An 18,477-nucleotide genomic window follows, 5' to 3' on the forward strand; every position below is an offset into this window, starting at 1 on the left:
CGTGATAGTTGATACCCCATCTACCACTTGGATAATTATATTAAGAAGACATTCAGTGTCCTTCCCTCTCATCAGTTCTTGGCACCTCAACCTCAAGCCGGCCACCAGCATCTTCAGCAAGGGCCTGCCACTAATTAATCCTTCAATTCTCTCTCAGCTAGCTCAGGCGAAAATGGTGACCATGGAAGACATCCGCAAGGCACAGAGGGCTGAAGGCCCGGCCACGGTGATGGCCATTGGAACAGCCACTCCGCCCAACTGTGTCGACCAGAGCACATACCCTGACTACTACTTCCGGATCACCAACAGCGAGCACAAGACAGAGCTTAAAGAGAAATTCAAGCGCATGTGTAAGTATCACTATATTTCTGTCGTGTCGGTTACCCGCAATTGGCTCCGACCAGTCGGAAGACATTGTCCCTGTGCCATGCCTAAATATAAGTACAACTTTTGGTCTGCCCACAATATATCCTTGCTTTATTAGTTTGTAATATCTTCCTCTATGATTTCACTTCAAAGAAATAATTGAAACCTGTGGAATTTTTTAGATCCCAGCAGATTTCACTCCATTTTATTTTTGAATTTGACACTGAGGGTCTGGCAGAAATTAAACACATTATAAGTAGATTTGACCGTGTTTTATATGAGTTTGACAGCTTCCAGAGAAGTTGGTCACTGCCAATATAATAGCTTAATCAGAGAGAATTGAATCTTGAAGCAGCAGACTCAATGATCCGGCTGAGATTTGCACATTAAACTATCACTGTTACGTTTTTTCCCAAGACTCTAATTGTGAAGTGCACTACTGCAGGCGAGAAATCGATGATCAAGAAGCGCTACATGCACTTGACGGAGGAGATCTTGAAGGAGAACCCGAACGTCTGTGCGTACATGGCGCCCTCGCTGGATGCTAGACAGGACATGGTGGTGGTTGAGGTGCCAAAACTGGGCAAGGAGGCTGCCACGAAGGCCATTAAGGAATGGGGACAGCCCAAGTCCAAGATCACCCACCTTGTCTTCTGCACCACCAGTGGCGTCGACATGCCCGGGGCTGACTACCAGCTCACCAAGCTCCTCGGCCTTCGCCCCTCCGTCAAGAGACTCATGATGTACCAACAAGGATGCTTCGCCGGAGGCACGGTCCTTCGCCTGGCCAAGGACCTTGCAGAGAACAACAGAGGCGCCCGTGTCCTTGTCGTCTGCTCAGAGCTCACTGCTGTTACCTTCCGTGGCCCAAGTGACACTCACCTCGACAGTCTTGTAGGCCAGGCACTCTTTGGGGATGGAGCAGCCGCAGTTATTGTGGGTGCAGACCCGGTGCCTGGTGTAGAAAAGCCTTTGTTTGAGTTGGTGTCGGCAGCCCAGACAATTCTCCCAGACAGCCATGGCGCCATTGACGGGCACCTGAGAGAGGTTGGACTTACCTTCCACCTACTCAAGGATGTGCCCGGGCTCATCTCAAAGAACATTGAGAAGAGCCTGGTAGAGGCATTCCAGCCTCTGGGCATCTCCGACTGGAACTCAATTTTCTGGATCGCTCACCCTGGTGGTCCAGCCATCCTAGACCAAGTGGAAGAAAAGCTGGCCCTTAAGCCCGAGAAGCTGCGCGCCACACGACACATCCTGAGCGAGTATGGAAACATGTCAAGTGCTTGTGTTCTGTTCATATTGGATGAGATGCGGAAGAAGTCGATTGAGGCCGGGCTCAAGACCACTGGAGAAGGGCTCGAATGGGGTGTGCTGTTTGGGTTCGGACCAGGGCTAACAGTTGAGACTGTGGTGCTTCACAGTATCGCTGCCTAGAGAGAGAGATGGGGCTCCAAAACCTCTCTCTCTAGGTCAAATGAGAGAGACTGTGGTACTTCACAGCATTTTGTACTTCTTTTCTTTCCCCTCTCAGGTCAAATGAGATGTGGGTCGTTTGTGTTTGATTTGGTTTTATAATTGTAGTATGCAAATTTCCTTCTACCTAAAGATATAAGAGGATGTGTTAATTTATATTTAATAAAATATTGTTATCACTACGTTCTTGGGTTATATACAAGTGATTCAGTGGATTAATTACTTTGCATTACAGCTTCTGGGTTTACTGATGAATTGATGAGTCTTGGATGGGTTGTATGCTTTACTTTCCAAATTTCTTAAGACAAGCCTCAAATGGGCCTGCAAATCTTCAATGCAGCACACCTTCAGCATTGAAACAAGTGGATTATTGGCAATTGGCACAGCAATAGGACCCAACATTGATTTACACTCCATTAACCAAGTTCATCAATGAATTAAGTGATTGTCCAATTCTCTTACGCAATTTCTTTGGAACCAAACGCTATCTGCCAAGAGTGGAAAGCTCTTACGCTTTCCTTTCCTTTTCATACATTTTCTTTTAAACCAAACACAACCTTAGTATGCAGCCACTGTAGGCAAAACACGAGTTTACAGATCCCACATGCACATCTCAGCGTGTACTGGGGACATCTCTCGAACTTGTCATTGGGAGATGTTCCCAATACACAGTTTGGATGTTTTGTTGGGCGTTTATGGGGCACGCATTGTGGGGCGCAGATGTGAATTCGCAAAACACAAACACAATCTGGCAAAAGTAGAAGTAAGAATTAAGCTAGCCAAACGAGCCCCTGTTGACTCCATGGGTCCATAATTAGTTAGGATACCGGATAGAATCAGACATCTGCTGTTTTCCATAATACCCAATCTAGGTTGTGTTTGGTACCATTGTTGTTTCAACCTAAAATTTTGGGCTGATCAGTATAAATTGGTATACAAATGCATGTGTGAGAGACTATTTACAGCAACATCAAATTGGAGTTTCTTGTTAGGGGGTGAAGTCTAACCATTCTAATTGAAGTAATTCTCACATATGATGTGACAGTAGATAATCTTTCACCAATTTGTATTGATTAATCTAAAACGTTTTAAGTAGAAACAGCAATAGTACCAAAGTACACAAGCATAGTTTGCAGACTGTAGAGCAAAAAATCCAGGGATTGCATGAACAGTTGGTCAAGAAGGTAAGATGGCTTAGCTTGATGCATTCCACCGATTTTAAGGCTTTTGGTTTATTGACCAATACACACAAGACAGAGTGAGAACCATGAGAGTAAAAGGATGTAATTTTGGCTCCTGTAAGGTACTTCACATTTTTTTTTTCATGGTGCATGTTAAAAGCTACTTCATCTAACATTTAAAAAATTTCACAAAAACAATTTGGCCTTGCATCCACCATGAAAAGTGATTGTACCTGCTTTTCAAAAGGAGCAATAGCTTTTTAGGAAATGAACTATTCATCATCAATGTTAGAACTACCAAGACATCGAGGCAGAAGCATGATGGGTTGTCACAGATTCAACGGCTAGATAACTTGGCTTGACGCATACTAATAGGCCCGTCAATGATACCTGAAATTCTACAATCCGATCCGATTGATCTGATCAAATTTGGATGTATTCTCATCTGAAACAATAAAATCTGACTCTAATATTATATAGAGACATGGTCCACATCAGCATACCTTTCTTTTCTCAAAGCCCCCCTTTTCTTTACTTTGTCTTTGATTTCCTCTCTTTTCTGTCTCTCTTTCCTCCATTCCCCTTCCTATTCCTTCCATGTAACCATGTGGTAGCCCTCTCATCTAAATTAGAGTCTCACTCCACCTCTCTCTCATGTTTCCAATCACTTAGCCAATTCCCTCTTACAATTTCTCCTAAACTATCTCCCCCTCCTAAAATTTCTCCTAAACTATAGCACCACTATCTCCCACTTTCTCTTAAATTATCTCTTATTCCTATTTATCTCCTATAATAGATAATTTAGGAAATAGTTTCTCTTAAATTTTCTTTAATTTATATTTAAATAGATATACTTGGCTATGTCTCCATATCAAGTATAATCAGTTTTAATTTGAATTTCAAATCTAGTCCAGTTCTATTCAAGATCGATTCCACAATTTCAAATTTCAAAATCACTAGAAAATTTGTTCCCAAATTGGGTTACAAAAAATTTAGAAATTCGACCATGTTTAATTTGATTTAAAACCCTTACAACAGTGGTATTAGAGCACTAGGTTCAATTCTTGGAATGAATAAATCAGATTTGAAAGAAACATCAAATTGGCATGAACTAGTCTAGACAATTTGACCTAATCAGCATATTAATTGGGCCAATGGTCTAAAATTTAATCTTTATATTTTCTAATGTTATTTCGAATGATTCTATGGTGAATTCTTGAATTATTGCGCTGAAGGTGTGTGGAGATTGAATTCTTTTTTGGTGGCATGTTTAGTGCACACCATGCAATTTTGATATTAATGGTCTGTAATTAATTAACTTCTTTTTTAATTTTTCTAGATAAGATGTGTTAGGATTTTTCCTAGTGTAATCATTAGGAATTAGGGTTTTGTAAGTTTGTTTACATTGGAGAACAAGTTAGAGATCGAAGAGAATGATAGAGAACAAGATCAAGGTGGAGATAGCAGATTGATGGTGTAAGTACATAGTGATCGATAAGACCATCAATGTACAAAGGGTGTCAAACCAACACTATATGGACCCCTGCGATGAATCCAGAACCCATTGCACGGATTTATGATGAACTTGAACATGCGTAGAGCTGCGATGAACCCAACACCATTATAGAACCGCATAATCACAATAGGTCGGAAATAAATGTCAATTACATGTATGTCTTTAATTTATGCATGTGGCTTAATACACCCACCAAACGATGTCACCCATGCCGCATCAATATAATAGGGTCGCATATGGAGAGAATCCGAATGGGATAAGATTCTCCAATAATGATCCCATTAATAGTCAAACAAAATGAAATATCTCCTTTCCAAACAGAAACGATTCTCTTTCCTAACAGGAAAGAACTTTTTCCTAGATAACTTTAACTTTCTCTCTATAAAAGGGGGAGAGCAATTCTTCCCTAGGGGAACACAAGAGAATGATAGCTCTAACTTAGGGTTTCTGAGAGGCAGCCAACTCCCTTCTCTTCTCTCTTCTCCTCTCTTTCCCGTTGCCATATCTGGACCTTCGGAGATTTACTAACCTCCGCCTTACCATGGTGATTACATTAGAATCTCTAGTTGCATCTCTGATCTTCGGAGATGGTTATGGCAATTATTTTATCGTTTGAGAATTCAAAAAAAGGGGAAACCTTTTTGTCGAAGGGGTTTTAGGGGGTGTGATTTCACAAGCAACAAGCTTGCTCTTGGAATCCATGGAGTATCTATCTGTCGTTCTCCCTAGAGTTATTTGACTAATCCGCCTCTTTGATTCATTCAGTCGTTACCTGTCCCTATTTTGGATCATATCTCCCTCTCTTTCTCCGATTTTTTGTTTTCCTACCAACATGGCCAAGAATAATGGACACCTGTAGAAGGGAATAGCGTAAAAGGAATTGGAAAAGAAGGGGAAAGAGGTTTTTTTACTATAGATCGTCTTCTTCCTTTGGTCATCGGATAGCAGTAGCGGCGGAAATGAGTCCAATCATGAAATTCTTCATAGCGGCGGCCCTTAGTCCTAAGAGCCCTCTTTCATTGGATCTTCAATAATTATTTTCACCATTTTCGCAGGTCTCTTTGGTACTTGAACTACCATCTACAGGCCACAACAAAGTGGAGTTTTTCCCCTACGTCATCTGTTGAATTCAAGCCTAAGTTCTGTTATTTTTTGCCCGATTGTATTTCTGATTGTTTTGTCCATTCTTATGCACTTCCACTGGTTGTTTCAATATAGAGTGAGCTTCTGAAGGGAGATGTTGGGGCTGGTAGCGAGATGATTGTCGGACCCAACATCTGTAAATTCTTCAAAACCAGCTTATTCCATCATCCTATAATCCCCGTATTTGCTTAGGGATTTAAGAATAATTCTGTGATTCTCTTCTGGAAAAAAAACATTTTTGAGAAAATCATCTCTCTTAAGATTGCCACGTGACAAAAACAGGTTAAGTTGACCCTTATATTCAAAAAAAAAAAAAACATTTTTGAGAGAATCATCTCTCTCAAGACTACCACGTGGCAAAAATGAGTCATGTCAACCCATGTACCTGAAAATGCAAAAAAATTGCGAAAATACAAAAAATTGCAAAAAATTAAAAAAATACAATAAATACCAGAAAATTACAAAAAATGCAAAAAAATAGAAAATATGCAAAAAAAAAAAACAGAAAATTGTAGGAAATGCATGAAAAATACCAAAAATGAAAAAAAAAATGCAGAAAAGCACAAAAAAATTGTAGAAATGTCAAAAAATACTAGAATTTTTCAGAAAATGTAGAAAATACCAGAAATTTGCAAAACAAATGTAGAAAAATACCAAAAACTTACAGAAAATGTAGAAAATAGAAGAAAATGCAAAAAAATTCAGAAAATGTAGAAAATACCAAAAAATTACAAAAATGCAAAAAAGCAAAACTTTTATAGAAGTGCTTCACAAAAGTACTTTTATAAAAGTACTTCTGTTAAAGTACTTCCGTAAAAGTGCTTTCATAAAAGTACTTTCGTAAAAGTGCTTTCATAAAAGTACTTTCCTAAAAATGCTTCATAAAAGTGTTTTCATAAAAGTAATTTTATAAAGGTCATTTCATGTAACAATACTTTTTTAAAAGTGCTTACATAAAAGTACTTTTATGAAAGTGCTTTTATGCTTTCATAAAAGTATTTTTGTAAAAGTACTTTCACAAAAGTGCTTTCGTGTAAAAGTACTTTCGTAAAAGTGCTTTTATGCTTTCATAAAAGTTTTTTCACAAAAGTGCTTTCATGTAAAAGTGCTTTTGTACAAGTCCTTTTCATAAAATTGCTTTTGTAAAAGTGCTTTCATGCGTGAACAAGAAAGTTAATAAAATCTATTTTATTTCACATTTAATATCAAAATGAGATGTGGTATAGTCGTTTGGAATTGTAACGAGATGTGGATGCGCTAGAAAGCTTGAGTTTGAGTCACTTCAGTTATTCTTATTTTAAGATTTGGCAAGTATTGATAGAGCTAACTTTGACCCAATCCATCATGACCATAATGGGTATCCTTGACCCAACCCACACTGACCCTAATGGATTTCTCAACCCATATTGGCCTGCCAATAGATTGGGTGGGTATGGGTGAGTTCCAAGGTGGGCGGGTAAATGGGTTGAGGTCAAGATTGCCACCCTTAATGTGGATTATGGAGATGTAGGGTCAAAGTCAAAAACCTTATCACTTCAAATTTCCGTTATAAGATTAGTGGACCTCAGTGCTCCCTACTCTGACCTCATCAACCAACCCCTTTCGCCCAAAATAAATAAATAAAACAAAAATAAAACTGATTAACAAATTCCTTTTAACAAATACCTCACAACTCTTAAGGATAAAAGATGAAATAATGTTTATCATCATGGATTTAAAGTAAAGGATTTAAATGAACACTACCGGGTTATCAATGCTCTTTGAGCCTAATGTATTGGATGATATCCAAAAAACTACTATTACTTTCCAAAATACCCCTATTCCCTTCCTCTCTCTCTCTATCTATCTATATATAAACAATTGAACTATTCACCCGCAACCCAAAGGCAGAAGTCAATTTTTAATTAGTATTATTTAATTCATATTACAATGTTTAATAAAAACTTAATTATTTATTAAATGTTAAAATATTTAATTACTTTTAAATAATTGATTATTAATAATTAATATATTACTGAATATTTAATTGTAAATTCTAGATAAGCTCACCTTTAATTCTAATTATTTAATTTTAATAATTCATTTAATATGTTATTAGTTTACTAAATAATTGATTATCAATAATTATTAATAATAAATAATAATTATTTTTTAAAATAATTAATAATTATAATAGTAATTAATTAATATTAGTGGAAAAACTATAATTATTAAATTATTTATTTATCATTTTATCATAAATTCATTATTAATAATTAATTATTAATTATTAAATATGAAAAATAATAAAGTTATGAATTAATTAATTATTTTGTAATAATTATATATTTAAATAAATGACTATTAGTTATTTTTATGAATAATTAATAATTATTTCTTAATAATAAATAACTCATAATTAAAATTTATTAAGTTTACCTATTTATTTTTTATTATTTATTAATAATTTAGAGTTATGTATTTATTAAAAAATATTTAATTATTTATAACTTTATCAATTTATTTGTGTTTTAATATTAATTAATTAATTAATTAATTTCTAATTGTTTTATTAAATAGTTAAATAAATTTCTCATATTTAGTGCTAAAATAGTCAATTGCTATTTGCTAAAATTGGTATTCATATTTCAAAACAACATTGTCTACATTCAGATATCAGAACCAAGAAAAGTTCTCTAACTCCAATACACCTCTTTAAGTAATTATTACAATTTCATATGTCAAACATCAAAGGCAACAAACAGGCCCTTAGAATGGCAAGAGAATTATGATTACTACTAGGGGTGAGCAAACAGGGTGGTTCTACCCCAAACTGAATGGAATCGGCTTTGAACCAACCCTACTCAATTTGTTATAGGGTAGGGTCTGGTTCCAATTCTTGGAACCAACCCCTACCTAGGCTGGTTCTAGGGTCTAGGGATTTACCCTACCCAAACCAACCTGATGATCCAACCTTGGTTGGCCTTGGTGGTACCTGCCTTAGAATTGAACTTTCCTTGAAATAAACCCCAAAATACTTTTGGAGATGTGAAGATCTGAACCCAATCACTCATGATTACAAAGGCCATGATCACATTTGACCATTGCTTACCTTTCCCTTCCTTTCCCTACCTTTTCCTTAAACCAAACATAGCCTAAGTTATTTGATCATTTGTTTTCATTTTAATATTCAAATATGGACAATAAGTAATGTAAAAGTTAATATTTACAAAATTTAAATTTAAATTTAAATTATTAGTTTTAAACCATATAATGATAATCTACATATTAAGTTACTCAATTTAATCAATAAAGATAATATAAGTTTTGAACCATATATTATCTTTATTAAAAATTAAGTTTTTAAAGAAATTGTTTATTTTTATTTATTTATTTTTTTTAAAGTGAGAGTAAAGAACAAGCAGGTTCTACGGGTAGACCCTAGAACCAACCTGGAACCACCAAGGCCAAAATGAACCCTAGAACTGACCTTTATTGGGTATGTTCTAGTTCCAAGAACCTAGGTCGAGGGTAGGTTCCATGTTCTGCCATGGAACCAAACCGAACTAACCCATTCTCAGCCCTAATTACTACTATGATATTATGATAGGTAGCTAGGAGAATAATTATGCATCAAGACTACTCCTTTAGGAGTATGATAAGTAATTTTGTTGGTAAGGTGGTGGAAGATTATCGCAAAAAAAGGAATAATTAATGAAGTATCAAGTTAACTAGTTGATGAAGTTTCTCATGCAATTGAATTCAAACTACATCTTTAAAAATCAGTGTTGACCCAAATGGTCAAATTTCTTGACTTGAGAATTGGTTATGTTTTCAATTCTGGTTAAGCACTGATTCTTCATAAGTTACCTTAAGGCTTGCTCGCTTACTAGTAAATAAGAGGGGGAAAGTTCGTCAATGGGGGGTACCCCAACAACTATAAATAGCCATATTAGAGGGGTATTTGTGTGCTTTTCTTATGGGGGTTGAAAAAATGACATAAATGTCCCCCAACAGCTATATAACAACTTAGTTTAGGGGGCATTTTGGGTAAAGTTATAAGTAACTTTACAATGACCAAAATACCCCTCCCAACAACTTAACAAATAGTTTTTTGGGTATTTTAGGTAATTGAATTATGTTCAATTCCTATAAATAGCCCTTTCCTCCACCATTCTCATCACACCAATTCAACAATCAACATTCAACAATTCTCCTATTAAGTCATTCTCTTAATCTCTTCAGTCTTTCCTTTATTAGTTTTTTTCAGTCTCTCATACATTCTCTGCCATCTGAGTGAAATCTGATAGTCTCATAGTCTGATTGGCTGATTGTCTAATTCTCTAGGTTAGCAATTTGGGAGGCTTGGAGCCTTGGACGTTGTCACGTTGAAAGGCTTTAACCGTTGAAATCAAGTTGGGATTCTGAATCGGCAATCCGGAGTTGCGAGGTAAGTCCAATTAAATTAATTTTATTTTTTTAGATTTTGAAAAAAAAAAGGCTAGCTCTTCCCAAAACCCCAAGTTTAGTAGCCTAATTTGGAGAATATTTAAAATAGAGGATGTTGAGGGGAAGGAGAAAAGAGCAATTTGCCAAAAATGTAGAAAAGACTTTAGCTATTGTAGCAAGGGTGGTACTAGCCATTTGACCAGACATTTTCTCACACATGAGAAGAAAGAAGAAATAACCCACAATTTAAATGATTTTTTGAAATAATGGAAAATAAATTTTAAAAATATTAGGAGAAGTCAGAGTCTTGGAGAACATTTCTCACCGCCAATCCCGCCATGACACGTGATTCGTGATCTACTAACCCCTCCGGTGTCTACAAGCTATAGTTCCATTGGAGTTTTGTTTAGTTGTTTTAGTGCAGGACTTGCAGGTACCACACTACGACAGTACCATTGTACCAGCCTACCAGGGTTGGCTAGATGCAGTTATGAATCATGATGCAGAATATAGATTACAATTTTACAATTACAAGACAAAGGAGGGCATAATACTACAGACTACTATAGTACTATAGTACTACCGGATATTTGGTTTTTCACCTGAAGGAGATAATGAAAGTGTGTGTGTGAATGCTTTCATCATAATGTATATGTAAATTTTAACAAATAACCAACAATTTTTTATTTTGTCAAATTATTATAAATTTTGTTTTAATTTTATTTAATTTATTTGCTATTAATGTAATTTTGTATTTTCAATTTGTAACCATATAGTCTGTATAGTCTATAATTCTATATTGTATTTTTTATATTTTATTAATTTATTCCATTTTCATACTTCACTCATCCAACTATCCAAGTATTAAGTTTATGAAGTATCCAACCATTGTATATTTCATAATTTCAATACTTGTATAATTGTATGCTTTGTAATTTGTATCATTATTCATTCAAATTTAAATGAAATAAAATTTTTAAATTCCTATTTGAATTGTTTTGTACTTTTATTTATTTATTCTTTGGGTTATTGGGTAATCATAAATTTGTTATTAATTTATTATTCATTTCTCGTCCCGATTCTTGAATCCTAATCCAGTTATCCTAAATCCCTGATATGACATTTGATTTGATCAATTTAGATTCAGTGAGTCTATCCCGTTTCGACCCAGGCCCAAGGCCCGTCTTGTGGCCCAGCCTGGCACAGCCCAAGCCCACGACATGACCTGCAGCCCTGATCGGCCCAAGCCCGTGTGCCGGCGATGGGCCGCTTGGGCCTGGGTTGTGGGTCATGCCAGGTTGACCCCCAAAATTTCCACCGGGGAGAATGGCACAACCCGTGGCGGCCCACGGTCCGTGCCGTGCTAGCCCAACATGGCCCACTTTACACCTCTAGTCGTGCCACCCTCTCTGGTGAAAAAATTGGTGGTCGGCCCGGCATGGCCCACGGTCCAAGCCTAAGCGGCCCCATGCTGTGCCGTGGGCTTGTATTGGGCCAGGTTGCAAGCCGGGCCATGGTCTTGGGCCATGCTGGGCTGGGCTATAGGGCAGGCCTTGGGCCTGGGCCAAATTGGGCTAGACTGAATGGATTACCCAAAAATTAAAAAAATAAAACAATCCAAATAGGAATTTAATTATATTTTATTTAAATTTGAATGATACAAATTACAAAGCATACAAATATGCAATGGTTGGATACTCCATACTTGGATGAATGAAATATGAAAATGGAATAAATTAATAAAATATAAAAAATACAATATAGTTACAATTTGAAAATACAAAATTACATTAATATAAAATTAAAACAAAATTTACAATAATACGAAAAAAATAAAAAATTGTATACAACTAGTCAACTATTGTTCATGAATCATGACTTTCATCACGTGCTTCAAGTGAAATATCCAATGTATGTAGTAGTATCATGCCCTCCTTTGTCTTGTAAAGTTGTAATCTATCTTCTACATGCATCTAACCAACCTTGGTATAGTGGTACATGCTGACCTACACTAAAGCAAGACTATGATAGAACTGTAGCCTATAGACACCAGAGGGGTTAGAAGATCACGTGCCATGGCGGTGTGAACTGGATAGTTTTTTGAATGTTCACTCCACCAGGCTAAAATATCGAAATTATTTGTTCCCTCACCTAAACTAAAATATCGAAATTATTAATTTATTGTTTTTTATTTCCAATTTCAAGATTCATATTTTCACAATATGTTTCAAGTGAAATATCAAAACCATCTTTCCTAATCTTAGGATCTAATATTGTAGCTAAGCAATAAAGAGGAGAAATGTTCTCCCGATATTTTTAAAATTTATTTTTCGTTATTTCAATAATTCATTTAAATTGTGGGTTATTTCTTCTTCTTTCTCATGTGTGAGAAAATGTTTGCTCAAATGGCCAGTACCACCCTTGCTACAATAGCTAAAGTCTTTTCTACATTTTTGCAAACTACTATTTTCCCCTTTCAACATCCTCTATTTTAAATATCTTCCAAATCAAGCTACTAAACTTGGGGTTTTGGGAAGAGCCAACCATTCTTTTTTAAATTCTAAAAAAAATAAAATTATTTAATTCGACTTACCCAGATTGCTGGTTTAGAATCCCAATTTGATTTCAACTATTAAAGCCTTTCAACGTCCAAGGTTCCAAGCCTCACAAATTGCTAACTTGGAGAATCAGGCAATCAACTAATCAGAGTATCAGAGTTCACTGAGATTGCATAGAATGTATGAGAGAGAGGGAAGAGATTAAGAAAATTGTTGAATGTTGATTGTTGAATTGGTGTGATGAGAAGAATGGTAGAGGTCTAGAGGATAGGGCTATTTATAGGAATTGAAAATAATTCAATTATCCAAAATACCCTAAAAACTAACTGTTTTTTAGTAATTAGGAGGGGTATTTTGGTCATTGTAAAGTTATTTATAAATTTACCCAAAAAGCCCCCATAAACCAGTTGTTATATAGCTATTGGGGGGCATTTGTGTCATTTTCTCCCCTCCATAAACAAAATACATAAATAGCCCCCATATAGTTGTTTATAGTTGTTAGGAGGTATTTATGTAAAAAAAACCCCAAAAAGTTAAAACTACCAAACTAGCCGTTGGGGGGAGGGGGCTACTGGGCCAAACGGCTAGTTTTCGGACTGGCCGACCGCTACGGGTTGTGCCGGCACATGGGTCACGGGCGACACGACACGCACAATCGAGCCATGTTGTGTCGGTCTGTGGACTATAAACCCCAGCCTAGCATGGAACAAACCATTTTGTCGGGCCTGACACGGCCCACGGGCTGTCGTGCCAGGCCGGGCCAGGCAGCACAGCCCGATTTACACCTTTAAGGACGGGTAGAAATCAGCAGAGTGGGAAGGAAGATGGAGAAAGGAGAAACTTAGAGGTGGTGTATACGAGCCAAAACCGCAACAACGAACCCCTTCAAGTTGAGAAGAAGGGATAAGGCACGATATACCAGGGGAGAAAGGTATCAGCTAACTGGTACAAATTCTGATATCAACACAAGAAACCGAAGACCAGCCAGAAAGAGAATTTCCTCTAGTAGAAGTGGTGGATGCAACATTGCAAAGAAGTGAGAAACAGATAGAAAAATCAGGGACTACGCCTCAGTCAATCGAAGTGGTAGAAAAGGATGATGAGGTAAGTCCTTCTCTCTCTTCTTCTGTGATTTTTTCTAGGATAAGAAGGCTAACCGGAGAGGTAGGGGAGGTGGAAGCAGAGGTTGCTGGGAGCAGGGGATACGAGAGGAAAAGGAAAAGGCAGAGGGAGGTGGAGGAATCTAAGGAACAAAAGAGGGTGTATAATAGAAAGAAAACATTGGATTTAGGCAAAGAAAAAAAGGGGGGCAGAAGGAATTGGTAGAACGGGTAGGAAGGCCAAAAGAGGCACCAAAGTTGGGGAACATTGAGGTTATTGAAGAAGGGGAAGCTGGAAAAGAGGGTGGAGAGAATGCCGAAGGAAAAAGGTTAGAGCTGAATAGGATAGTTGACAGAGGTAATGATAGGAAAGTCTTGGATGTTTTTGGGGAGGTGAAGGCTTTGCTAAAATTGCTTTTGAACATTTAAAAAGCAAGAAAATAGAGGAGAAGACTAAGAAGAGAGAAGAAAGGTCAACAATAATATTAATTTAATATTACATGTTATCTTCTTTAACATTAAGAATTATGAATGTAACATAACCACATAACCACAAATTGTATCATTGATAATGTTACCATCAATAGACCTTATTAATGGACGTAGTACGACCGAACTCCACATTGACTAATGGACGTAGTACGATGGTATCCTCGTCAAAGACTCGGCCAACCTATAACGGCCAAGGCTCGACAACCATCACAAAAAGACCCAATCAAATAGACGGTTGAGGCCAAAACAAGCCCTTGATAGGCGCTACGGGAACAATGTCCCCACCACAATGGCAAGAGGATGCCCATCAAACTTTGGGTGCCCTCCCAACTTACAATTGGAGCAAAGGTAACAAAGGACCATAGCTAGCCCAGTCAAAGAGCATAAGGCTCTCCAAGACTAGGTGACACTAAGCTCCCCAACAACGTTGAGAGCTTCAAACCAATTCGGCCAAAATTAGACTAAGGCAACGAAGTCGAAGACCTCAGTAAGTTCAAGGCCTCGGCCAACTTGAGATCAAGGTACGAAGTTGAAGACCCTAACCATCTAGCATTAAGCCCAAGACCTTGGCCAACATGAGATTGAGGCCACAAAGTCGAAGACCTCAGCTAACATGAGCCCAAGGCCATAAAGCCCAAGACCCTGGCCATCTAGCATAAAGCCCAATACCTCGGCCAACATGAAATCGAACCCACAAAGCTGAAGACCTCAGCCAACATGAGACCAAGGCAATAATGCCAAAGACCCCAGCCACAATGTCAAGTCCAAGACCCCGACCCAACTAGTATGAGAACAAGTATAGGAGAACAGTCTATGAACCCTACCGGCCAACCTAATTCCGAAGAGGAGTAACTTAAAAAAAGAAGAGAAAAGCAACACAAAATGTGCTAGACAATAAGGGTGTCAACAGTATTCAAAAATTCGATTTCGAATTCGATATTCAACATAATCGAATCGAATTCGGATAATTCAAATATCTAATCGGTCAAATTCAAATTCAGATATAACCTAATTTGATTCGATAAATATCCGAATTTAACCAATTATTTAATTCTTATATATAATATATAAGATGTTTTGTATAATTTATATATAATAATTAAGTTATATAAATAATTTATATATTTATATGCTTCATATCAATAAATTATTTATTTTATATATTTTATTAATTATCTAAAATAATTAATTAATCAAATTCGAATCGAATTGAATATTCGAATATTTAATCGGATTTGAATTCAGATATTAATTTTCAATATCCATCAGATATCGAGTCAAATTCGAATATCAGATTTTCTAATCAGATTGGAATTCGAATAGTGCTTGATCCAATTCAAATTTGATCCATTTACACCCCTACTAGGCAAAAAGACTAAATTCCCATTAATCAAGAAGTTGATACATTGATTATAAGCCTGACATACCAGGCTGAATACAAAGACCCTCAAAAACAAAAGGGGAGGTGGGGGAGATGACGTGAATAAAAATTATCATTTTTTTATCTCTGAATATTCAGTCCTTTTACACTTAATTAACACTTAATTGGACTCATTACTCTTGTATTTTGATTCAGGGCAAGGAAGAAGTTGTCAGAAGGAAGACAAGGCTAATAAGATGATTTTTCACAATTTCGGCACCGTTCAATAATCTGGGCATAACTCTCATACCCGGACTCCGATTGGACTGATTCAAGATGAACTGGAAATATAAGAGATAACTCTACAACTTTCATGTTTTGGGTTTCGACAGATTCAGCCTGAATTGAAGTCAAAATCGGGCACAAAGTCGAACCAAATCTGTAGTAAAGCCCAGCTCATAGCTGAAGCCCAATTCGCAAAAAAGCCTTGTAATAGCCCAACTTATTAAAGAAGCCCAACTCGAATTCAAGAATCCAGAATCTTCTCAAATTTGAATTTCAAATGTAATTCTAGAAAGTTAAAGAAGATTGAGATCACTAAATAAGAGATAGGATAGGATAGGATATGATTAGTTTAGAACTAACCTGGATTATCCATTCTTGAGATAACTCCAAGTAGTTGTAACAGCCCCTCCCCCTAAAACTATATAAAGTGGGGGGGGGGGGGGACCAGCACTTGGATTGTTCAATCTCTCTCTTAAGCAATCAAGAAGACAATAAAAAAAGCTTCGAGAAGGAGATCAGCAAGGCAAGAAGGCTTCAAGAAGGAGGTGGCGGCAAGGAGAAGACAAGATCTCAGCTTCAAGGGCGACATCATGAAATCTTTCTTACCCCTTGTTTGTTTTATTTCCTCTATCATGAATTAATTTATTTGTAGCTAGGGTTGTGGGAAGCCTAACCATGATAATGAATTGGTTTTCATTCTGATTTATCTTAGATTGTTATTTTCATATTGTCTATGAGTTATTATGCATAATGCGATTAGGAGTTTGGCCACCTCTTAATTGATTTGGTTTATTCCTCTATCATGAATTAATTTATTTGTAGCTAGGGCTGTGGGAAGCCTAACCATGATAATGAATTGGTTTTCATTCTGATTTATCTTAGATTGTTATTTTCATATTGTCTATGAGTTATTATGCATAATGCGATTAGGAGTTTGGCCACCTCTTAATTGATTTGGTTTATGTGAATGAATCGGGAGAGGAATTCATATAATGGACTGAATAATTCATTGTGTGAATTGAATGGTATATAGGAATATATATATACATGATTCATCTAAATATATAAGTTTTTCATAGAACTTAATGCATTTCTATCTTGAGAACTCTAATCGAGAAATCGAAGGGTTACTTGATAGAAATAGATTGGATATATCTTGAGAAAGAATATTAAATAAATTTGAAAAAACATCAGCTTATGAAAATGACAAATTATCTTGGTTAATCTCATTAATTGATATTCATTGGAATGGTTAGGCGGACCAATGGTCTGAGTGATTTCAATTAATCGTTACAAATCCAACTATTGATCGTCCTTAGGTTTATTTTTTTTCTTCTATTCTTAATTTTTAATAGTTCTTATTGTTAAATCTGAAATTCAGCTGTCCAAATAATTAAGGAAGGCTGTAGTTCTAATACTTACTTTGTTAAATCCCCATGGGAACGATATCTTTATACTACTTGATAACTAGCACTTGCTAGAGCTATATAATCATAGCTATCAAGTTTTTGGCGCCGTTGCCGGGGATTTTATCCCAAAATAATATTAAAAATTGTTAACCTTGGTTAATTTGGATTTTTTATTTTTGTTTTTATTTTTTATTTATTCGATTTTTTGCTGTGTTCAGATTTATTAGTGTATGACACGCACTAGAAGAGAAGAACTAGTAGAATTCAATCCTGAAATAGAGAGAACCCTTCACATATTGAAAAGAGCCAACAAAGGTAAAATGAAAGAGAAAGTTGAAAGAGGTGAACCAACACAAGAAATTAAGGAAGAAATGGAAGCAAATCGAACCCTTTTGGACTATGCTTGTCCAACAATTGATGATCTACTTCTAGCATTTGCAAACCCACAATTCAAGATAATAATTTTGAGATCAAGCCTGCGATTATCCAAATGATTCAAACGAGTATTCAATTTAGTGGGTTGCCAAGTGATGATCCTAATGCATATATTGTTAATTTCCTAGAAATATGCGATACATTTAAACATAATGGAGTTAGCGATGATGCTATTAGGCTTAGACTTTTTCCATTCTCATTATATGATAGAGCTAAAGATTGGCTTAACTCACTCCCTGCAGGAAGTATCACCACTTGGAATGACTTGACTCAAAAAATTTTGGCTAAGTATTTTCCACCATCTAAAATAGCAAAATTAATTAATGATATCACTACTTTTGTTCAATTAGAGAGGGAACGATTTAAAGAGATACTTAGGAAGTGTCCTCACCATGGGATATCAGTTTGGCATCAAATCCAAACTTTTTATAATGGTATTACCCCATCTAATCGTTCCATTATTGATGCAGTTGTAGAAGGTACCATGAGGAAAACGCTAGAGGAAGCTTATGATCTAGTGGAAGAAATGGTGTCAAATAGCTACCAATGGAATAATGATCGAGCTGATCGAAGGGGAGTACACCATATAGATTCTTTTGCAATTTTATCTGCTCAACTCGCTAGTTTGAATAAAAAATTAGATAATCTTAATGTTGCAGCAATAAATGCTTCATCTAGCAATCCATGTGATATTTGTGGTCAATTAGGACATATTAATTCTGACTGTC

At 36.3% G+C, this 18,477-nt stretch overlaps 1 protein-coding gene across 1 annotated transcript; it reads left to right on the plus strand.

Annotated features, from left to right (window-relative positions):
* The first annotated feature begins 51 nt into the window (after positions 1–51).
* LOC148865212 (chalcone synthase) lies at positions 52–2,024 on the plus strand. The gene is made up of 2 exons (XM_088976699.1): positions 52–350; positions 812–2,024. The coding sequence occupies exons 1-2, from the start codon at positions 173–175 to the stop codon at positions 1,801–1,803; spliced, it is 1,170 nt and encodes a 389-aa protein (XP_088832825.1). The 5' UTR covers positions 52–172; the 3' UTR covers positions 1,804–2,024.
* Positions 2,025–18,477: the final 16,453 nt, after the last annotated feature.

The sequence above is a fragment of the Nelumbo lutea genome, chromosome 3 (genome assembly GCF_056320005.1).
Source record: "Nelumbo lutea isolate HS-2025 chromosome 3, American lotus-T2T, whole genome shotgun sequence".
NCBI classification, from domain to species: domain Eukaryota; kingdom Viridiplantae; phylum Streptophyta; class Magnoliopsida; order Proteales; family Nelumbonaceae; genus Nelumbo; species Nelumbo lutea.